The sequence below is a fragment of the Schistocerca serialis genome, chromosome 3 (genome assembly GCF_023864345.2).
Source record: "Schistocerca serialis cubense isolate TAMUIC-IGC-003099 chromosome 3, iqSchSeri2.2, whole genome shotgun sequence".
Lineage (NCBI taxonomy): Eukaryota > Metazoa > Arthropoda > Insecta > Orthoptera > Acrididae > Schistocerca > Schistocerca serialis.
Window position 1 is genome coordinate 731,076,167 of NC_064640.1, and position 25,099 is coordinate 731,101,265.

General features: G+C 40.6%; 1 protein-coding gene across 1 annotated transcript in view; it reads right to left on the reverse strand.

The window, feature by feature from the left end:
* LOC126471165 (CLIP-associating protein 1-A-like) overlaps positions 1-25,099 on the reverse strand; it is a 247,583-nt gene that overhangs the window by 93,137 nt on the left and 129,347 nt on the right. Inside the window, 1 exon segment of the mRNA XM_050099268.1 lies at positions 4,007-4,120. Within this exon segment, the coding sequence (XP_049955225.1) occupies positions 4,007-4,120 (114 nt within the window).

Below are 25,099 nucleotides of genomic sequence, written 5' to 3' on the forward strand. Positions count from 1 at the left end.
TGTTAAAATTAAAAAGTTTTCATTTCAAGAAAATTCTTGTGGGAAAGGTGGTGGTGGTGGTGGTTGTCGTCGTGGTGATCGCTTTGCAGGGCACTCAACTGTGCGGTCAGCAGCCCCCATAAAAAATCAGAATTTTTACACAGTCCACTCTAGCCAGTCATGAATGATGAAATGATGAGGGCAACACAACCAACCAGCTCCCTGGCAGAGAAATGTGGGAAAGGTGAGACTAAAAATACAGCTACTGCGCACCAATTCAGTGAGTAAGTGGGTTTCATTGGCCAGTTCAGTAAATCTTTGTTTCACTTTCAATCTGTAAAGGAACTACGCCAATCAGTCTGATTAACCAATTACTTGAAGTATATGCCACTTGTCTGAAAACATCTGTCATTTTGTCTGAGCTGTCTGTAGAAGCTGTGCTACAAACAGGTGATTTGATGTAAACAAATGAAGAAGAAGATGATGAAATATGTTTCAATTGCCCCATGAAGCTCTCCTGGGCTATTAAACGTGAAGTTTTGTTGGCCTATTTAACCAAGGGGGGGGGGGGGGAGGAAACAGAGAGAGAAAGGGGGGAGGGGGGGGGGGAGAGAGAGAGAGAGAGAGAGAGAGAGAGAGAGAGAGAGAGAGAGAGAGGAGAAAATGGTGGTTTTCATGGATTTAAACTTAGACTTTCTTAAAAACTCTTCTAGTAAGAATTTATTAGCCACTAACATTAGTGGTTTTTGGGGACTTTAATGTAGATTTTCTTAAATACTCTTTCAGTAAGAATTTATTAGTCAGTAACATCAGTCAACTTAATTCCTACTTTAAACTTCCCAACTAGGGTAGGTTACTGCTTCAAAATAACCCTTGATTACATCTTTATACGAAGGTCTAATTAACAAAATTATGTTACAAAATCAATAGTCAAAGGCCTCTCAGACCATGACATGCAGTTCCGTTTGTTAAATGTTACTACTGAACAGGATATAAAATCCACTAAATCTGAGTTCAACAGGGTAGCCAGTCAGCCAGAAACTGATTATTTTAGGAAACTCCTCAAAGACATGAACTGGTGTGATGTATACAGTGCTTAAGGCAGGTATTAAAAAATGCAACACTTTATTAATAATGTCCTGACCCTATTTGATATCTGTGTTCCCCGAAAACTAGTACAGATTAAACATAAGTCTACAAAGAACATAAGGTTTACTCAAGGAATAAAGGTGCCTTGTACAACAAAAAGGAAACTATACCCGTCAATCGGAAAAACAGCTCTGATGCTGATGCTATAGTTCATTACAAGACATGCTGCAAAATATTAAAGATAGTAATACAACCGTGAAACAAAATGCATTATGAGAAAAAGATAGGAGGAGACTGCTAGGATGAGAGGTGAAGAGGAGCAGATAGCATTAATAGCAAATTATACACAGGTAACAAGATGTGTGCAGCGTTGCACAACTTTTTAACAAGGATTTCATAAATGTTACTGAAAAGAAGGGTTGTCATGTTCAGAATACGCTACCATGGAATATCTCAGTCCAGTCTTTACAAATAACTTCAGTAAAGGCTACACTGGGAAAGCCAACATTAGAAATCAAGTAATAAGGAAAGAATTAGGATTCAACCAATAACCCAAAATGCAATCCTATACACAGAAAAATGGAGAGAACGTGTACTTCATATGTCACCAAAAACATTTCCCAAATCGGATGGGGCAACGATAGTGAGACTGGAACAGGTCGTATGTCCAACCCTGGAGTGATAGAAGAGACGAATATTAATATGATCCTTATTACACCTACATAAGTAAGGTCCACCATAAAACCATTAAAAATAAAAAATCTCACAGTTATGATAAAATATTTACAAAGTTAATTAAACAGTGTGCTTCTGATTTTAGTAACTGTTAAGTTACTGTTCAGCAGAACATTTCCTGAGTGGTTGAAATATTCTGAAGTTAAGCTCTTGTTTCAGAAAGGAGATAAAGAAATACAGATAAATTTGCATCTTATTTCTCTTTTACCAGGATTCGTAAAAATTTTAGAAAAGTTAATATAAAATTGGGTTCTTAACCATCCTACAACAAATAACATTTGTCAAAGTCACAGTTCAGATTTCTAACGAGTTCTGATATTGAGAAGCCTATCTACACACACAGCAAGAATGTACTTAATTCATTAGACAATAAATTACAGGCTACTGGCATATTTTGTGATCAGTCAAAGGCATTTGACTCTGTAAATCACAACATTCTTTTCAGTAAATTAGAATATTATGGTCAAAAGGAAATGTTGCAAAATGGTTCAAATTCTACCCGGACAGGACACAAAGGATGTCAGTAGGAAAGAGATTGTATTAAGCTATTAGCTATCATTCAACTGGGAATTAATTACACGTGCTGTCACACCAAATTCCATCTTAGATCCCTTATTTTTCCTTGTGGATATCAATGACCTTTCATCAGTAACATTTCGAAATGGCAAGTCAGTATGCAGATGATAGTTAAAAGTTTAATTATGAATAAAGTTCAGTTTAAGATGAGCCTCAAGGATCTATTGGCAGCCAACTTCTTCTACTCCACTGATGAATTTTTCAGTAGAACTAACTGACATGTATATGTTACTAATAATCCCAAATAATGTTAAGTATTACATACAACCTGACTCCTGTATAAATTTAGTGACAAGTTTGTTATTGCATTTTAAATGAAAATATGTTCATGATTTTTTTGCTTATACCACATCCATGAGGACCATTTCACTTGGGATCTGTGAAAGGTACATTAGCATACCTGTTGTTCTTTGTAAATATTTACTGTGTATTTTTGTTTTCCGACATTTTCTACATCCTTGTGGATCTCCTCACTACGGCTCTATTGGAATGAAAAGTACATGTAATCTAATTTAACCATACCAAACCCAACCTCAGACAACAGGCAGAAGCAAAAGATAAAGATACACAAAACACAGTTTGTTTGTAATTTTTTCTCCCAATGATAATTAAGTAGTGCACAAATGGTGAACACTTACACCTACAATGCACTTACTTTGATCAATGATCAACTCTGCTGCATACTGACTTGGCTGGAATATTACAACATGAACACTGGGGTGGCTATAAAGTCATCACTGCACGAGATCATAGATACTTAATACACTAATTTGAGTTGTAATTGCTGAGGTCCACCTTCCCATTTTCTTAATGGGATCTGTGTGAATCTTACAATTGATATCAAATTTTATCAGCTGTTCTGACAACACTGAACAATGTTGATGCAAAAATGTTGCCTACAATGACTGCCCTAAAAATCTGCCACTTAAGGTACACAGAGAACTGTGCTACGTAGCCAGAACTGAAATCCCAGTTACAAGCCTTCACTTTATTGGAAGGAAGTGAACCCTGCCCATATTACTCGTATACTGGAGCAATATTTACATTATTTATTAACTACACTTTTACAGGGTATGTACTAAGAACAGGAACAGCAACATTACAGTTTCATATTTTCTCATACGAACTTGTAATTATCACAGTTACCTTAAAACTCATTCGACCAACTGTCTACCATTTACAAGGCTATCTTTTCTCTGTTGTTTCATTTACTATACTTACAAACTTGAACACAATCCTTATATGCATTCTTGTTTCAGCTGAAGCTAAGTATTAACAAATAATAAATTCTATAAATTACTTCCATCCTGGCTCCTCCATAAAAATTTGATCTATGATAAGCAACAACTTCAGAAAATAAAACCTTACTTGTTACAGAAATATATACCCACTACTTTACAGTTAACGTCTATTAAAATTTGTTTTATTATATGCCTTGACTTTTAATGAGATTTTGGGTCTCTCTCATACCAAGAATTGCATGATGATCATCATCAACAACAACACCACACACACACACACACACACACACACACACACACACACACACAATGACAAATATATTAATAGTAATAAAATGAGAGAAACTGAAGAAAATTAATAGAAAGAACGAACTGAAGATACTTACGTTGGGACTGAGATACATTTGACATCCGACTCCTTGTTCTGCCCAATCTTTCTGGAGATGTTATAACACTTGTGGACATGCCAGATGAGTCTGCAGCTTTCTTTCCTGGCCGAGCTGTGAACAACAATTATTTTCCAGAATCTTCCTATCAGTGTTCATCTTAATAACAGTAAAAATGAAATTATTCAAAGCACACAGCAACTTGGGTAAATGAGCAAATTTATCCATTCCGTACAAGACACCAGAGAGAACAGCAAAGGAGGAAGGCAAGGTGAGGACAACTCAAACAAGAACCATGTTGCTGAGAGTTGTTTTTATAAGTCCATGTTTAATGAGTTCCGAAAGCAGACAGAATGATGCTAGATTGGGTAGTACACTTTTTCATATTTGGTGAGTATGTCCAAATATTTATTGCAGTATAAACAAAATTAGTGAATTTAAGTTATAAAATTCTCTTCTAATTAAAACTAGGGAAAATAATATAATAATACACTAAATTTCTGATACACAACCTTGGGCACCTTAGCTAAGATGAAATATTAATGATGCATGCAACAGTGTAATGTACATTGTAATGATCAGCTGGCCATTGATATATTTCATTATGGATTCAAATGCCTAGTTGCAACAATGTCACTGAACTAGCATAAAATTATATGAACGGATCAAATCATGAGGAAGGTAGCGAGAACAAATGGACCACAGCAGCAGACTCAGATTGTTCTACTGTATGTTTCTTACTGTGTGTGTGCATGTATGTGAAGAGGGCACTAGTATAACATTGCAGGCCTTGGAAAATTTTTAATTAGCCAGGATTTTTATTGAACAGAAATATTACCAAACATTTGTGTAGGCTTCATTTACACATCAGCATATGATATCGAATTATGACTGTAGTAACACAGATTTGTCACGAGTTTACTACTTTGCTAAAACAGAATGTACAAGAAATATAAAACATACAAAACTTTTCAGCAAGAAGATGCCTCTGATTATGCAAATGTGGTTGAAGATCAAACATGAAGTCAAATAGTTTCTCAAAACCTTCCATCATAGTAAAAACTAAAAAAGAATTGAATTCAGCTATAGTAACCAGCTTACTTACATTGCCTATGGTCATCTTATATCCAAGCAGCAAAAAAACAAACAGAAACACAGATTGATTATAAGGACTAGTAGGCACATACGTAAGCAAGCGTTAATGATAGCGGAGGAAAACAGAATCTCTCCTTTCACCTTGATTCAAATTAAGAATAGTGGGGGCGAGGACAGAGAGGAAGAAAGAAACACACACACACACACACACACACACACACACACACACACACACACACACAGTGGCAGGGGGCTGAGATGGGGGTAGGGAAGAGGACAGAAGGGTGAGACACACTAAAGGTGAAGTGAGGGTGGAGATATCAAGTAGTGTATATGAGAGAGAGAGACAAATGTAACAGCAGAGCCCTTTTCTGTTCCCTCTAATGTCATAGAAGTACATGTAGAAAACTACTGGAAAAATTTCATGAACCCATTACTGATACTGATTTACTACAATGACATAGTACGATAATGGCAAAGGTCATAGACAGCTTCAACTTTATAAAGTCATTGTATATAGTACAAATCTAAAAAAAAAAAAACTACCAGATCTTTCAAAAATTGCAAAAATAATAGATACAAAAAATAATGGTAATGTGTAACAGTCACCTTCCCCAAAAACAGAGGGAGGGAGACAATTTGTACCACCAGTTCCTCCGTTTATTCCATTATCAATGAGGCTTTGTAAGCAGGCGCCTTGTCCTAAAGAATGTTGTTTTTATTTTTTTCATTTGTATCCATTTTCATTTATTCAGACACCTTTTTTTTCCAAATTTTTCCAACAATTGTGAGATTTCTGTGGTATTCACCAGATTTTGTTTCACCCCTGGTAAGGTACTCAAGAAGAAGAATGAATTTTGCAACCTAAACAACACTGGTCATAGCTTCTGCTACAAGTTAAGTTAGATTTATCTTTTCTGTGCTGTTGCATATGAGGACAATACACTGACTAAAAAGCAATGGCAGCAGCCAGCCTGAACAATTTATGCTTGCAGAATACATAGCAAATTCCACCACAAGGGTGCCAGCTGGTTGGGGCCGAATTTAACATGCGACATCCCGTGAGACCATGCTGCTCTGTCCGGCTGAGCATGTGGACGTGGCCACAGCCACAAGGGCTAAAGGAAGCCACACATCATCCAGGAGAGTTTGTCAGTTGCGTACAATCATAACAGATGGATCCCATGTTAAATCAGGCCTCAGGTCTGGACTTAGAATAAGTTCTGGTGCCGCTCCTCCATACTTAGCATGTTGCTTCTACTTGGGAAATTTACAAACTGTACAAAGGTCAGTACAGTAAACATTGTTCTCGAGTATTGCCTCCATATGTTCATATTTCCTCAACAGAGTGCCATAATTTTCAAAATATTTGATTAGCCGTAGCCATAGACTGCTAACTGAACAGATCTACCTCTGCATAATGTCAATCAGCATAGAGACCATTTGCTGGACGCAACATATATACACTCCTGGAAATTGAAATAAGAACACCGTGAATTCATTGTCCCAGGAAGGGGAAACTTTATTGACACATTCCTGGGGTCAGATACATCACATGATCACACTGACAGAACCACAGGCACATAGACACAGGCAACAGAGCATGCACAATGTCGGCACTAGTACAGTGTATATCCACCTTTCGCAGCAATGCAGGCTGCTATTCTCCCATGGAGACGATCGTAGAGATGCTGGATGTAGTCCTGTGGAACGGCTTGCCATGCCATTTCCACCTGGCGCCTCAGTTGGACCAGCGTTCGTGCTGGACGTGCAGACCGCGTGAGACGACGCTTCATCCAGTCCCAAACATGCTCAATGGGGGACAGATCCGGAGATCTTGCTGGCCAGGGTAGTTGACTTACACCTTCTAGAGCACGTTGGGTGGCACGGGATACATGCGGACGTGCATTGTCCTGTTGGAACAGCAAGTTCCCTTGCCGGTCTAGGAATGGTAGAACGATGGGTTCGATGACGGTTTGGATGTACCGTACACTATTCAGTGTCCCCTCGACGATCACCAGTGGTGTACGGCCAGTGTAGGAGATCGCTCCCCACACCATGATGCCGGGTGTTGGCCCTGTGTGCCTCGGTCGTATGCAGTCCTGATTGTGGTGCTCACCTGCACGGCGCCAAACACGCATACGACCATCATTGGCACCAAGGCAGAAGCGACTCTCATCGCTGAAGACGACACGTCTCCATTCGTCCCTCCATTCACGCCTGTCGTGACACCACTGGAGGCGGGCTGCACGATGTTGGGGCGTGAGCGGAAGACGGCCTAACGGTGTGCAGGACCGTAGCCCAGCTTCATGGAGACGGTTGCGAATGGTCCTCGCCGATACCCCACGAGCAACAGTGTCCCTAATTTGCTGGGAAGTGGCGGTGTGGTCCCCTACGGCACTGCGTAGGATCCTACGGTCTTGGCGTGCATCCGTGCGTCGCTGCGGTCCGGTCCCAGGTCGACGGGCACGTGCACCTTCCGCCGACCACTGGCGACAACATCGATGTACTGTGGAGACCTCACGCCCCACGTGTTGAGCAATTCGGCGGTACGTCCACCCGGCCTCCCGCATGCCCACTATACGCCCTCGCTCAAAGTCCGTCAACTGCACATACGGTTCACGTCCACGCTGTCGCGGCATGCTACCAGTGTTAAAGACTACGATGGAGCTCCGTATGCCACGGCAAACTGGCTGACACTGACGGCAGCGATGCACAAATGCTGCGCAGCTAGCGCCATTCGATGGCCAACACCGCGGTTCCTGGTGTATCCGCTGTGCCGTGCGTGTGATCATTGCTTGTACAGCCCTCTCGCAGTGTCCGGAGCAAGTATGGTGGGTCTGACACACCGGTGTCAATGTGTTCTTTTTTCCATTTCCAGGAGTGTAGATTAGTTTAAGGTGCAGGGTTTGTCACTGATTAGGAAGGATTGTTTGCTGTTTTCTTATTCGGCAACAGCATGCTACATATTAATGGAATGGGTCGCCCTCCCTTTTGTAACTGAACCCACTCAGCCAAATGTCAAGCAAAAATACGAAACAGTTCTGGGGGTCCTTTTCTTTACTTGAACAATCAGTATGCTGGCTAGTGGCATGGAGGGAAGAGCAACAGAGAAGAAGAAGAAGAAGAAGAAGAAGAAGAAGAAGCTGGAACGATACCACCAGACAGGTGATGCCAAGAGAAGACAGAAGAAACTGGAACAAGCCGCTGCATACAGACGATGCCTGAAGTTAAAGCAGCAATCCCAGAAGGCAATCAGGAGTGGTGCAGCAGCAGCCGACACTGGTGTGAGTAAACACAGAACACACAGTGTTGGCCTAGCAGAAGCAACAACAGCGAATGGTGGTACAAGGATTCAGACTACACTTCATAGTGGAATGTGCACAGCAGCAACACTTCACTCAGTGAGGGACACAGCTTAGCAACTATGTCACGTAACAAAGATGTACATGCAATGATAGTGACATGCAAGAGTCATCATATTCTAATTAGGTTTTTCGACAACTGCGATATAGCATTTAAGGGAGTTCGAACGCCCTATCCCGACAATGTTAAATTTAGTGACTTGGCTTCCCCTGTATTTCAGAAACTACTGTAGCCATTGACATGAAACTTTTACAGGACATTAAATTGTATTTTCTGAGTCTACTAAACTACAATAATTGCATTTCAGCCACTGCTTTCAGAAATACAATTTTTTAATCATGCAGTTAAAATTTTGTATACTTTTTTGTACTTTATCCTAAATAATTTTAATTATACATAACATCATGTTCTTCTTTTAGTTCAGTAGACACAGGATGTGTATGTTATTACTTGTTGAAAACATGAATGCTTACGCAAAGTGGTTTCCAAGATTTAGGAAAAAGGAAACAGAAAATGTGAATGTAAAGTTCCAAAAGACTGTAACTCATTTAATATATGCTTAATATTTTTATTTTTAGTCACTCAGAAACACCATGAACTACACTGTATATCATCATCTTGATCTTATTCCAAGTTTTTTCTTCTTTTCTTCCTTCTGGACTCCTTCGTGGCCAACTGTGCTGCACACTCTGCTTTATCAATGTGAACCTTGTCCATTCATTCAAGTTCCCTGATGCAGTTTGCTCCAGGATTAATTCTCATATGCTGTAGCAGTTTCACACTACCAATGTTGCCATCATTAAAAACAATAACAGCATCACTGAACCCCCACTTTAGCGTCTTCATACAAAGAAAAACATTTTTTGGTAAGCGAGTCCATATAAGGTTACTGAATGAAACATTGGGATTTTGAGTCTGACCATCCAGACACTTCTCCAGTAATTCATGTTTGTCAGGTCTCTGTAAATAGGTCTTATGATATCCATGACTGCTGCTGGGATGGAACGTTTATGGTTGCATGAACTGTTTGAGTATTGCGCATTGCGGTAATTGCACCATGAATCAGGTCCAGGAGGGCAAAGATGGTGTACTGGTTTTTCATCAGTTGACAGTCTGTGGAAGAAGGTAGCCCTTATTGCCTGCTTCATTTTCAACAAACCCTCAGTATTATTTCTAATGGCCATCCCATAATACTGCTGTAGTTCATCAATCATTTTGTCTGTTAGCCTGCCTCTTATGGTTTTACCATCAGAAAATTTCTTGTCTGCAAACTTTGTTTCAACTTCCTCAACCTGGTCCTCTTCTACCACCACTTGTGCCTTCATAATTTCTGTCACAGACATGCCCTTCTTCATTCCCTGATTTACACTTATAACAATGTTTGGTTAAAATCTGGAAATCTATTACCTTTCTTTCCAGTATACACACTGGTCACCGTAGCAAAAGAATTCTTAGAACTGTAGCCGCACTTCTGCCAAGTGCCATCGAAAGCTACTGGTATGTCAGTCATACTATCATTTATTTCAACAGCTTTGTTTGCAGCACCCTTCATTGACTCACATGCAACAGATTCCACAGCAGCTCCAATAAATCCTGCATACTTGTCGATTTTACGAGGTGGGTTTGGCATATTCATCACAAGGTATCATGAGAGTCCCTTCTCTGGTGACACCACCCCATAGTTGAAATACTGATCATGCAGATAGAAAGGCTTCTGTGTATGCATGAAGCTGAGGGCTATGGCAGCTGTAGTGTAGCTAATGGCAGAATCTCCTATGCTGGATGAACCAGATGAGCAGAGTGCCTCACAAAACTCCACTACAATTCATGCTGAGGGGTGTGTGGCATGTAGCAAAATGTGTCATGAATGTAGTCTCAGGGCTACTGGTCAACTGATCCAAGTAACCATGCTGAGCACCATGGTATCAACCAAATAAATGGCTAAATCTCATGGTACCAAAATGGAGAAACAAAAACTGTGGGATTTGATGAGACTTAAAACACCCAAGCATTGAGGTTCGAACTAATGGAAGCTGTTTCTGGAATTGGATCAGTTGATAGACCAATCCAAGAAGAGGAAATCATCACTGAGAAGTTGGACTGTATCGAGGTCAAATCATTGTCTGGGGCTGAAAGGAGAAAACTTCACAAACAACAAAACGAAAAGGAAGACAAAAGGTCCCAAACTTAAGACCTCTACAAAGGTGGTCTCAGAGTGAAGGGGAAAAACAGATCCCTTCTACTTCCAAGACAGGAACAAGAGACAAGTCAAGACAAGGAACAGGAGAGGAGTCTAATATTCCCTTTTATCACAATAATTGGATCCAGAAATAGCCGAGGTAAGAAATAAGCCCCTGTGATGGAAGTCAGTGAGGAATCCTTGAGGGCAATGGGAAGAAAGGGTTCTTGCAGGCTATCGTCAGAGTAATCTCACACACTGGAAATGACCATGGTGTGGAGTTAGTGGCTGCAAGGGTTGCAGATAAATCTGCAACACAGTAAGGGGGCAACTGCCACCCCGAGTCGTCTTCTGGGAAGACAAGAGGTGGACGTTGTTCTGATCCAGGAACCCTATGTATATAAATGAGGCGTTTCAGGTCTTGGGGAAACTGGACGATGATGCTGGAGGCAAAATGCCAGAGGTAACATACTAGAAATTTAAAGAACACCAGAATATGCATTTAAGTTGAGTGCGGAATTTCATTCCTGCCCACGGCGGACTTTCGTTTCAGGGACGTAGTGAATGAAGTTGCAAAATTAATGTACCATGTAGACAGGTGTTCATAGCTGAATGAACAACTGTTGGTTGGTTGTGATGCCAATGCCCACAACCTGTTGAGGGGAAGCAGCGACACCAACAGCAGAGGAAAATTTAATTGAGAGTAGCCTGGAGATCCTAAATAGGGCATCAAATCGACCTTCAGGAACATAAGAAAGGAAGAAATAATGGGCATAACCTTTGGGTTCACCTTAACGGGTAGTTACGTCAAACAATGGCATGCGGTGTTGGAGCCATCCTTATCAGAACACACATATAACAAGTTTGAGGCTGAAATGAATGCTAAACAGACCATGGCCTATAGGAATCCTAGGAACACAACATAAGAGTCTTATAGGAAAGACCTAAACTCATCCATATCTGAATTTGTAATTTTAGTACGGACTCCAGTAGTACTCGAGGAAATGGCAGATGAAGTGACATCTGCCATTATGACCTGGTACTTAGAAAATAACAACAACCTGGAATTGCAAAGGAAGCCAGTAAGAAAACTGTTAAACAATGCAAGAAGTAAAGGAAAATGGGCAAAACAGCTGAAGGCATTTGCCAAACACAGCCTTGTCATTAATCAAGCAAAACTATCTGAAGCCAGAGAGAAATCTACATCTACATCGATACCCTGAAAGCCACCGTAAGGTGCGTAGCAGAGAGCACCTTGTACCACTACTTGTCATTTCCCCTCATGTTCCACTCGTAAATAGAGTGAGGAAAAAACTACTGTCTAATCACCTTCGTATGAGCCCTAATTTCTCATGTCTTATCTTCGTAGTCCTTACGCACGATATGTTTGTGGCACGCCTGATGTATGTTGGCGGCAGTAGAATCGTTCAGCAGTCAGTTTCAAATGCCAGTTTTCTAAATTTTATCAAAAGTGATTCCTAAAAAGAATGCCGCCTTCCCTCCAGGGTTTCCCCTTTGAGTTCCTGAAGCATCTCTGTAACACTTATGTGTTGTTTGAATCTACCAGTAACAAATCTAGCAGCCCTCCTCTGAATTGCTTTGATACCTTCCTTCAATCTGACCTGGTACAGATCCCAAACAGTCAAGCAGTACTCAAGAATAAATAGTACCAGATCCTACATGCAGTTTCGTTTACAGGTGAACCACTCTTTTCTAAAATTCTCACAATAAACCAAAGTCAACCATTTGCCTTACTTACCACAGTTTTCACATGCCGATTCCACCTCATATCACTTTGCAGTGTTATGCCCAGATATTTAAACGACTTGATTGTGTCAAGCTGGACACTAGTGATACTGTATCCGAACATTACAAGTTTGTTCTTCCTACTGATGCACATTAACTTACATTTTTCCACATTTTGGGCTAGCTGTCATTCATCACACCAACTGAAAATTTGGTCTAAGTCGTCTTGTATCTTCCTAGTCACTCAACTTCGACACTTTACCATACACCACAGCATCATCAGCAAACAACCATAGACTGCTGCCCAACCTCCCCACCAAATCATTTATGTATATAGAGAACAGCAGCAGTCCTGTCACATTTCCCTGGGGCACTCCTGATGGTACCCTTGCCTCTGATAAACACGTGCCACCGAGGACAACATACTGGGTTCTATTATTTAAGATGTCTTCAAAACACATATCTGTGAACTTATTCCATATGGTCATACCTTTGTTAACAGTCTGCAATGGGGCACTGTATCAAATGCTTTCCAGAAATCTACAAATATGGAATCTGCCTGGTGCCCTGCATCCATAGTTCTCAGTATATCATGTGAGAAAATGGCAAGCTTAGTTTCGCATGAGCAATGCTTTCTAAAACCATGCTGATTCATGGACACAACTTCTTAGCTTAAAGATAGTTTATTATATTCAAACTGAGAATGTGTTTAAGGATTCTGCAGCAAACAGAAGTTAGGAATATTGGGCTGCAATTTTGCAGGTCCATTCTTTTACCTTTCTTATATACTGGAGTCACCTGTAATTTTTTTTCAGTCGCTTGGGACTTTGTGGTGGGCGAGAGATTTATGATAAATGCAAGCTAGGTAAGGGGCCAATGCCGTAGAGTAAGTACTCTTTCTAAAATCAAGCTGGGATTTGTTTTCAAATCTTTCAGTTGCTTCTCTATGCCAGGTATGCGAATTTCTATGTTGTCCGTACAGGAGTCTGTCCGATGGCCAAATGATGGAATGTTTGTATGTTTCTCCTGCATAAACAATTTCTTGAACATGAAATTTGAGACTTCGGTTTTTGTTTTGCTATCTTCAACTGCCACATCAAACTGGTCAACAAGGGACTGAATGGAAGCATTAGAGCCACTTAGCAATTTTACATATGACCGTAATTTTCACAGGTTCTCTGTCACATCTTTTGCTAAGGTGTGATGGTGGTAGCTGTTGTATGCTTCACACATCGATCTTTTCACAGACACACGAATCTCTACTAACCTTCGCTTGCCATTGTTTGTATGTCCCTTTTTGACCTAGAGTGCAACAGCCTCTGTTTCCTCAGCACCTTGCGAATTTCGTTATTAAACCTTGGTGGGTCTTGATCATCCTTAATCCATTTACTAGGCACATAACTCTCTAGACCATGAATTACAATCTGCTTAAACGTTGCCCGTAATTCCTGTGCGTCCATCTTACTGGTACCAAGTGATGCCAATTCACTGTATAAGTGAACTCCTTATCTGATCTGTCTAGCAGGAACAATCTCCTAGCCTTCTTGACTGATTTATTAACTCTCATAATCATGGTTGCTATAATGACATCATGATCGCTAATCCCCACTTCTATACTGACATGTCAATAAGGTCTGGCCTATTTGTAGCTACAAGGTCTAAGATATTTTCATTGTGAGTGGGCTGCTAAGCTAGCTGCTCAATACTATTTTCAGAAAACGTGTTCAAAAGTAGTTCGCATGACTGTCTGTCTGTATCCCCCCCCCAATGAATCTGTAGACATCCCAGTCTATATGCAACAGGTTAAAGTCACCTCCAACTATTATTGCATGATCTGAGTATTTAAGTGCTATTGACCATAGACTTCCTTTGAATGACTCTAGAACTGTCACAGCGCAATCGGGTGGCCACATCCAACAATTAACATAGTTTCACCTACACCTGTTATACGTGACCAGACGACTTCACTGTCACACTCAATTTCAACATCAATAGAGACAATATTTTTGTCAACTGCAATGAACACTTCCCCTCCTATGGCCTGTAATCTGTCTTTCCGATATACATTCCATGACTCACTAAACATCTCAGAGATTTCCACTTTGGGTTTCAACCAGCTTCTGGTCCCAAGAATAATTTGAGTGCAATAACTTTCCGGGAGGGCAGAAAATTCGGGAACTTTACTACGAATACTTAGACAGTTTACTGATAAAATTGTGACAGTCAAAGTGTCTTGATTCTGAATGCTGTTTGCCTTTCTTTACTGTGAATCGACTGGCGAATGTCCATTAGAGAACCTCAAACTAAAAAGCCCTCATGTGCACTCCACAAGTACTCTGCTACGCACCCCTGACCTATCAAGGGAAGTCGCCACCGGAAAGGCAGCCTCCACATCTCAGATGAGGGTTCCTGACAGACATACCAGGTGCACATTGGCTTTCTTTCCAGCCCAGAATGCTATCTGCCTAGGGGCTCCATAATGCGCCAAACATTGGAGCTGCCAATAACAAGTAAACCCTTGCCCCCCACGTCGCTGCTCGGACCCTGGTGAAGCAGCAGCCACCTGTCCACTCGTAGGGTGAATGGACGAGGCCAGGCAGCCAGTTTCCACATTGGCTGTCCGCCTTGAGCAACGCGAACATGTTACCATCCAACAGTCAGCCTGCTGTGAGGGCAGATCCATCATGTCATATGCGCTAAAAGGTGCCTCTGAAGCAGAGCCCATGGGCAAAACAACTGACTCCTGAGGTGTCCCATGCAATGCGCCAGATTCTCTGGCACTGCTGTACCCTGAGGCTGCAACCTGAAGGTGACTGACCATAGCCAACAGCACATATAGCTGTTTGTGAACTCTGGTCAGCCCTTCCTGTTTCCGCACACAGCATGCACACAGCATGCACACATCATACCCATCCTAGCAAGACTAACTGAAGAAGTAAATATAAAAGCACACAATTCTAGATATGCGACTTGTTACCTTCCTGATGTGTCACCAATGGACACTAATGCGTTAAAAGAGCTACGTAGGTGGCTGTTCAGTGACTCAACTACTATTAGCCTGTCCTGCTTTTTCCTAAAGACATTAGTAAAATTGGTTAATGGGTATGCTAAGGAAGGGAGGTTAACTAAAGTTACTCTACATGTGAACTAACAAGTATATCAACTATGCAAATCATGTGAAGTAGCACTTCACCAGTTTGTTGAGAAGTTGGAAAAAGCACTATGCTTTCAGGAAATTGCTACCTGCACCCTCCTGGACATTAAAGGGGGTTTTAGCAATACAACCATGGCATTAAGACCACCATATATAAGTAGTTTAAGACTATAATGAGTAAATGAAAGGTAGAAGCCACAAAGTTGAATGAGAAAATGGTGAACACCACCACCGAGGGGTGTCTGCGAGGAGGGGTTCTGTCATCTACACGAGTAAGTATATATAAACCATGTACTGGAATCTTAAGCTCATGGACAAAACTCTACTAGTAGAGGAGGCAATAAAGTAACTTTGGGTAATACTGAATGCAAAACTATATTTGACCCCACAGATAAACAATGTGTGTTCCAAGATGGAAGGTGCTCTTATGTGCATTAGAAGGGCCTGTCGTAAAAACTGGGGTCATGACCCAGAAGTACGTACTAGATATACACCAATATAATAAGGTCTATGATCAAGTTATAGGGCTACAGTATGGTGGAAGAAAGTACAACAGCAGATGGCTTCAAACGAGATTTGCAAGGTACAGAAATTGGCCTGCTTAGCAATAACACGTGGAATCAACAGCATACTCACCGCTGGGATGGAGACCATTCTGGACATGCCACCTTCATACCTTTGTGTTACAATGGACGTAGCAGCAACAATAACATACAAGAAGTAAATGGAAATCCTTAAGAAATCCAGACTCCCATACCAACATAGTGAATATGGTAAATACAGGAAATGCTGGCTAACTATACAACTCTCAGGTACTTTAATAACCCTTTCAAGGTGACTTTGGGAACAACAGCTGACAATAATGTTAATGATAATGAAAACTACCTCAGCTGTACTACTACACATTTATTGTGTTACAAGCAGTTTTGTTTGTAAAACATCTTCAGATTGCCTGCAGTTAAACAAAACAGGAAATGAGGCTAAAGCAATGAATAAAATTGCCAACTGACTCTGATAACAGCTTTACACTAAATTCTCACCGGGTTGTGCTAATGTTATGACACAGACAACAACAATACCAACTGTGTCATGACTTCTGCACAACTTGGTGAGGATCTAGTGTAAGGCTGTTATCAATGTGAGTTGCCTATTTTATACGTTAAAATGCTGTAGCTTTAGCCTAATTTCCTGTTCTGTTTAACTGCTGGCAACCAGACAATGTTCTACAAACGAAACCAGTCATAGAACAATAAATGTGTAACAGTAGAGCTTAGGGGGTTTACATTAATCTTTAGCATCTGAAAGTAACAGTCAGAAGTAGGAAGCAATGGAAGAACAAACCTATCAGGAGATGCAGTGTGGTTTACTGAGAGATTGTAAACACATGAAGGTGCTGGGGCCGGGATATACAGGGTACAGCCCCAACTAAAGAAAGCAATCTCTCTCTAGGAAATCTAGCTACAGTATTCCAGGCAGAGATATGTGCTATGGAGAATCTGCATAGGTGCCACAAGGATTACGGCCTGTACATTCATCCAGACAGTCAAACAGCTCTGAAATTTTTACCAGCTCCTGCAAAGAGATAAAACATTGTTACAGAATGCCATGAAGTCCTTGTGACAATAAGGGAAAGTGACAGGGTAAACCTGCTGTGGGTCCCTGGTCACACAAGGGTCAGTGGCACTGAACAAGCTGATAGGCTGGCTACGGCAGGTGCAATGACTCCACTAGTTGGACCAGGACATCTTTTAACCATCTCTGAGGTGATACGAACAAAACAACAAGCTAGATTAGAAGGCAGCTTGCAGAATACAAGATGTGTTCAAAAAGTAACAGGAATGCTAATTTTCTGGGAATAATTTTATTTATTCATCTATGTTAATGTTATCTCCTTCAAAGAAGTCCCCATTAGATATTACACATTTATGAGATCACTTCTTCCAATCTCTGCAACACTTCTAGAATTCGATCTTTGGGAAAGCACTTAGTTCTCTCAGCGATGCACTTTTAATCTCATCTATGCCTGTAAAACAACAACTCTTTAACGTTATCTTTATTTCTGGAAACAGAGAAAAGGTACACAGGGCCGTATCAGGTGAATATCGAGGCTAGGGTATCATCACAGTGTTGTTTTTTACCAAAAATACATGAAAAAGCAATGTACTGTGAGCAGGTGCATTTGGCAAAAATTTTGCTGTCACACAATTCATACCCAAAACACCCAAAAAGCTTTCACTGCATGAGTCAACTGATATGCCAAACAATCAGCAACTCCTCTGATTGTGATCTTGTGATCCTTCACAATAATTTCTTTCACTTTTTCCACAGTTTCATCGGTTGTTGGTGTGGTGGGATGTCCAGAATGCTTGTTAGCTTCAACATCTTCACAGCCGTCTTGGAAATACTTATACCCCTCGTAACCCCTTGTTTTACTCATAGCAGTCTCATCAAAAGCAATATTCAACATTTCTAAAACCTTGTTACATTTTATTCTGTTTTTATAGCAAAATTCTCTGAGGCCTTTTTAAACCAAACCTATAATAGTCACTCTTAAGGAAACACATGTAACCTCCTTGACAACTATACTTCTGACACTGCTACCAGTGTACAGATATGTTTCACACATGTTCACCAACACAACAATGAAAAATCACACGAAATGGGCTAATACAATATGCAAAATTACAAAATACCTATTTTTTTGAACACATCTTCTATTGGACTAATATCCAAAAACAGCACATGGCAAGCTAATGATACAAAACCCATATTTCAAGAGAAGTTCTGTAACCCTCGGCTCCAAGAGACAGATTTAACTCATGGTAGGACTGGTGACAAGTCATGGGAAATTTAAGAAAAACCAAAGCATGATGATTACAGAGAGATAAGTGCAGAATAAATGGTGAGAGAGATGAAACAGTGACACATTTAATCTTCCAATGTGAAGTGCTGGAGGCCAAAAGACATAGAATACTTCAGTCTTAACTCTTGAAGAAACTATGTCTAACTTATTTTTCTACCATATGATGAGAACAAATACATATATACAACACCTGTGGACTAATGTGCACAATCACATGCTTGTACAATCTCATATCACCAGATCTAGATCACTGATCCATTTGATTGCTTCTCTGATACGTGGTGAATGTCCATTATTGCTCCTTTACAAGTTCAAAGAAGGTAGTCAGCAACGATATGGATGGTTAATTGTAAGAAGGCACCACAGTCACAATTTGCAGAACCTGTCCATCACCACTTGTGCAGAAAATAACCATATCTGCCCTGTCCAGTCTGAATTCAGTTCACGATCCTTTATGACATTTGAAGTGATCATATCCTTGTATCCACATGGAAGGGTTCTCCACTAGATATGTGTTAACTACAAATGTCTGCTACCACTGAATTTTCCATGTGTAGTTGACACTGTAAGAGGATCCCTTGTTGGTTGCTGCACTCCACAACAGTTTCCTTGATTTCAGTGTTAGTGCTGTTCTTGTGCAATAGCTTGATGAATGGGTAGCTGAGGATTCTTTTGAATGCTATCCAGACTTCACAAAACCTTCTAGTCTTCCTAGAGCTGGAGGTGGATGTGGAATATTGCTGAGAACAGGAAGCCATGGGGTGTCTGTACCCTGTAGAAGTGGACCATCTTTGTGCATTTGTCAACTTAATTGTGTCTAATAAAAAACTGAGTAACAGCCTCCTACTACTCTTTATAGGTACCAGCTGGCTTTACTAGAATTGCAGTGAGAGAAACTGCACAATAAAATCAGTTTCTGAGTGAGCAACAGTGGGCTAAGATAATGGTTGTTTTGTCTCCCTGTGTAAATCAATCAACGAACCAACCAACCAATCACATAAGGGTCAGAGATAGAAGGCAGCTTTGCACTCATTCGGAAGCTAAGCGAAGGTATGTTCATTCAGGGATTTATGATCATAGAATAAAGACAATAGAGTGTGCACACAGAGAACAGTTAACATTAGCAGAAACAATGGAGGTCGCTTGCCGAATGAGAGTACAATAACCTTGGCCAGATAGAAGATGAATACTCAAAGCAGTAGTGCATCACTGTGAAACAAAAAGAGTGACAAATTGTTTCACATGTAGTAAGCCAGGCTCTATGGTGTAAGATTGTCAGACCGAGATGAGTAGGACCAGTTGTAACAGGAAACGGAGGTATGGTCACAAAAGTGGCAGTGAGGATGACCAGTATTGATCTCCAGTCTCAAACAGTTCTGCGGTAATTACAAGGAAACATAAAGATTTCGTGCAGTGAGATACTTGCAGGGCAACTTATCAAGGCACAAAGGTCTATGTGCACAATCAAAACCTCTGACGTGCTCTAAATGTAAACAAATTGCAACTTTGCAAGAAACTGCATGGAGTGTGATTGCCATGCACAGAAAGAGAGAAAAATTCAGGAAAACAAGAAACGGCACACAAAAGCTTCATCTGGAAAAATATTGATAATCAATAGAAAAAACAGAAATCTGCTTGTAGAGCTGGAATGCCAGGAAGGAGCATGAGATTTCTGGTGGACAGTGGGGTACAAATAAGCCTAGTGCGGAGAAGTAGCTTGCACGACAGCCGAAGGGGTATCCCAACTGACACTATCAGGAACTGAGGAACTGCTAATATGGGTGCAATAGCACTCAGACTATCAACACAAAGCATTGCTTCCATGATAGGGGAACATGTGCATCTTCTGGTTGACAGGCTGGTAAGCACAAATTTCTTTGATGAAGGTGGGATCATAATTAATTACACCACCAAAAACCTGTGGATCCACAGGGAACAGATCAAAATGAAGACAGAGCAAGAGTGTGAACTCTGTGCAGAGCGTAACAGGAAAGTCATACCTCTTTCGGAAGAGGCTCGGGCATGAAGCAAAATGCACAAAGAAATACAAAGACTAGGAGGGACAGAAAGCAAACTGTCAAGCTACCGCAGAAGCAAGCAACAAGGATTGCCAAAGAGAAATGAAAAGTGATGTCGAAAGACAAGAGCAAGTCACAAAAAGGCTAACAGTAGGGCCTCAAGAAAATATGTGCAGGCTGAGAAGAGAGGCAAGCAGAATGTGAGAGGCTATCATTCCTGAACATATGAACAATGGTGTCTATCTGCCTGAAGTGTTGGTAAAAGTGGATTCAGGGCAATGCATAACAAGTAAAGTGAATACTAAAAATGAGAGAGTATCAGCAGAATTCTCACTGCTTATAGCGGAAGCAGTACCCGAAGCATCAGCATTACGAACAAGCTACAGCTAAAAGCATGAATAATAATGCTGAAAGAGATAATCCAAGTTAGTAATTTAAATGCAAAACAAAAAGCAGCCACTACCAAGATACACACCACATATAGCAACATTTTTCATTTGCTAAGAGACAAGTTATCTTCCACAGATATCAGGAGGTACAAAATCAAACTGCTACCGGAAGCACAAAGGTAAAGTGATTTGGTCGCAGCTCTATCAGATATGACAAGCACAAAAGAAAAGTGTGTGCAAATTGTTGCATATTGAGAAAGTACAGTCTGCCAGCTACCAGTCTCAAATGAACGTAGCACTAGGAAGGTCGCTTTGTATGTTAAGAGAGAGGATGCAACATTGTGTAAATAGAGCAGAAACAGATTGGGGCAGTTAGGTTCTGAATATGGTTTCCTATTACAATATGACTATGCACACCACAACTGAATATACTCCACATGAACTGATTTTTGGAAGAGAGTTTAACATTCTGGGATACTACAAAAGGGTGAGACCAGTGGGATGTATAACTTTGATGATTATGTTGCAGAACTAAAAGAGCATATACAAGAGAGACACTGATGTGTAAGAGAACAAAATGCGCAATGCGAGATCAAGAAAAATGAGTATTACAATGAAACACAGAATCCAAAGCAATTCCATTTTGGTGATAATGTTATGTAGTTTGATAAGGGTGCACAACAAGGTACATCGCATAAATCAGATACTCGTACTCAATGGTGAGGTCCGTACACAGTGCTATGAACAAAGGGACCTAACGTAGTAATCTGTCAAAAATGAAATAGACTCTTTACCATCCATCCAACAAACTGAACAAGTTTTTCTAATATTAGTTGGAGTGGAGCAAATTGGACAACAAAATGAATGGAAATAAAAGTTCAGTTGGCACCCAGACTGTACTATGACAACATGAGCAAAGTACAAATTTATAGTGTAACTTGGAGAATAGTAAGTTACTTCACTCTGCTAGAGCCGAAAGAGTAATCTGAGCAAACTGTAGTTCTTGCAAGGCAAGCAGATGAATTCGGTAAAGAAAGATTGACAGTACTGAACAATGGCATGTGGGAATGACTGAAAGAACACAAGGTTTAATTAAACAATTAGCACAACATGAATCACATCTCAAGAAATGAAGAATCTTGAACTTTGTGGGCAAAGTCATGTAAAATCTTGTTTGGTACGTTAGATGAAGACGATGCCACTTACTTTAAGGAGAAGGCAGATGTGCTATAAGGGGAACAAAAACAGCTGCTCAGACTTTTGAAGGAGCAAATAATGACAGTCATAGAAACTTTAACTGGTTTTAATTGAACAGTAATCTCCACAGTAAAAAATGAAGTAACTATACAGCAGGGAATGAAACAGTTAAGACAACATGTAACAAAGTACAAAAACAGAGCTGACAGAGGGTTGCAGAGAGCAATTTTGATGACTGTTAACGAATAACTTTACAGCTTACAGGTATTTTCAACGAATTAGGGTGGTAATATGGTATGTTAATATCAGCAATGGTAAACACTCATAAGGATATTCTGTAACTGCATCTGGTCAATCCAGTTCACATTGTAAAGCACTTAGAACTTATTAAGGGGTATCAATGACAAGAGGTTACCTGTCACCCTTATGTCAGATAGCAGGTATCTACTGATCAGAGCTGCTGACCTGGATGTTTACATTGCGGGAACATCTTAAGCTATTTGTTAAACATCCTATTCGCAGAAGACAATGGGTTTGAATTGTGCAGAATATGACAGATGCCATTGGAACTGGATGGAACAAAGCATTTGTTTCTGTGCGAGATGCTATACAAAATATCCGACAATTTCACTGTACTAGTCAAACCAGTATGGCATTCTGATGCTGGCTGTCCCGAGGTACATGTCTCACAAACAATCATGTTGGATGAACATCCGCAACTGAGCATTATACCAGAGGTTGAAAATGCCGCTTCAGTTGTAAAGTTCTTTCATTATCACACAACCGGTTTCGGGCTCGTATAAGCCCATCTTCAGATGTCATAACTTGGTGCTGGGGCCCCCAAGCACCGTGATGGACGTGTACTAGGCGCAGTGTGCTACCTATCAGCGTAGAACAGGGAGTAGCAGATGGGAAAGAGGAGGCAAACTGGTTCATATGTAGCACACCATGCCTAGTAAATGTCCATAGTGGCACTCGGGGGAGGGGGGGGGGGGGGGGGGGAGGGGGGGCGCACCAACAAGTTACAACACCTGAAGATGGGCTTATAAGAGCCCAAAACCAGTTGTGTGATAATAAAAGATCTTTACAACTGAAGCAGTATTTTCACCTTCTGGTACATGTCTTAGTTACTGTGGAAAGAAAGTTGCATCATCTTTGACAGATGCAGTTGTGCATTGTAGTGGTGCATGTCAGGACATGTTTCAGTGCTTCTGCGAATTGTCAAATGAATAATGTAAAGAAGCAACAGATTTGCACCAAATTCTGTTTCAAGTGCAAGACATCTGCAGCTGAAACCCAATGCATGCTGACAGAGGCATTGGGTGAGACTGCACTGAGTCAAGCAAGAACATCTGTTTGGTTCAAGCACTTCAAGGAACACAGAATTTATGGAAGATGACAAACATTCTGGTTGACCGTCAACATGCACACTACTGGAAATAATCATGAAAGTGCTTGACGTGATTCACGAAGACCGAAAGCAGACAATTCACAATGTTTATAACGGACTTGGGCTGTCGTACAGTAAATGTGAATGAATTCTAGCTGATGAGCTAATGCAAGCTGAATTGCAGTGAAGTTTGTCTCTCGTCTTCTCAGAATCAACCAATGAAACGTCAGGATTCAGACACGCACTGAGCTGCAAAAAAAAAAAAAAAAAAGAGAGTATACAAAATTCTTATCCAGAGTCATAACAGGTGATGGATTTTTTGTCTACAGTTATGAACCTGAAACAAAGCAGCAATGAACACAATGGAAAACGCCATCCCCTCCAAGGCTGAAAAAAGCTCGACAAGTTCACAGCAACATGAAGTCAATGTTGATCATCCTATAAGTATCGACATTCGAGAACTATGCATAAGGAGTTTGTGCCACTGATCAGACTGTCAACAGGCCATTTAACTGTGAGGTTTTGAGGTGGCTGAGGGCCAATGTTCTGCACAAACAGCCAGACTTGTGGAAAAAGAAAGTCTGGATGGTGCACCATTACAATGCACCCATGCACACCTCGCCTGTTGTGAAGGAATCCCTGGTCATGGTTTGCCACCCTCCCTGCTCGCCAGACTTACCCCTGTGTGACTTCTATCTGCCCCTCAATATGAAAATTACATTGAAAAGGTGATGTTTTGACTTGAATTAAGACATCCAGGTGCAATCGCAATGGCTCCTGAACACATTTCACTCTGCGGATTTCCAAGAGTGCTTCCAAAAAAAGGGGACAATAACAGGATCACTGCATACATACCCCAAGATGACTATTCTGAAGGTGATGGAGGACATTAGGATGTAAGTATAGTTTTCTGATTTTCACAATGAAATTCTCAGATTTTTGGGTATCACCTCATACACTGCACCAGAAAAGGAGCTACTGCTAACTGATGATGCAAAATGGCAGTATGCGAAGCTGAGTAGTGAGCAGCCACATTGCAAAACAGTAGGTTAAAATCTCAAAATCAGTAAGCAAGTTGTTATACTTTTATTTACGTATGTCCACAAGTTGTGTAAGGATAAAATGTCACAACTTGTCCCAAAAATCCTGAAGTAATTAATAGTATTAAATGAAAGTCTGTGGAAGCCACCAAGTAATACAATGGCTGTTTGTTGCCCCAATGGAACTAGATATTACCGTCATCTATCATGATGGTAAGCCCACCGATACTGTAATACGAGGCATAGGAAAGTTGAAATTTCTGGGCAAACGAGATGGATGCACTGCTCAAATGATTATTCACTCTAAGTATGTAATATGAACCAATGCCACCACTACTGACATTGTACCTAATGCATGGAAATCAACTGCTGCACTGTAAATAACAAAAATTGAAAATTACAGGAATTTACACCCCAAAATCATTAAACTCTGGCAAAGTTGAAAAATTTTAAGTTGAGTGGTTTTTTGGTTTCTATCTACTTCACAAAACTAAATTGCTTCTGAGAATAATAATAGGTGCTCTAAACGAAAATCTAAGGCTGACACTTGAAATTTACACTTTTGTAATAAATTTTGAATTCCATAGCAAGAATGACAGAGGAGATAGCGGTACTGTCTGATTAGAACTAAATACACAGTTTTTGAGAAAAATCTT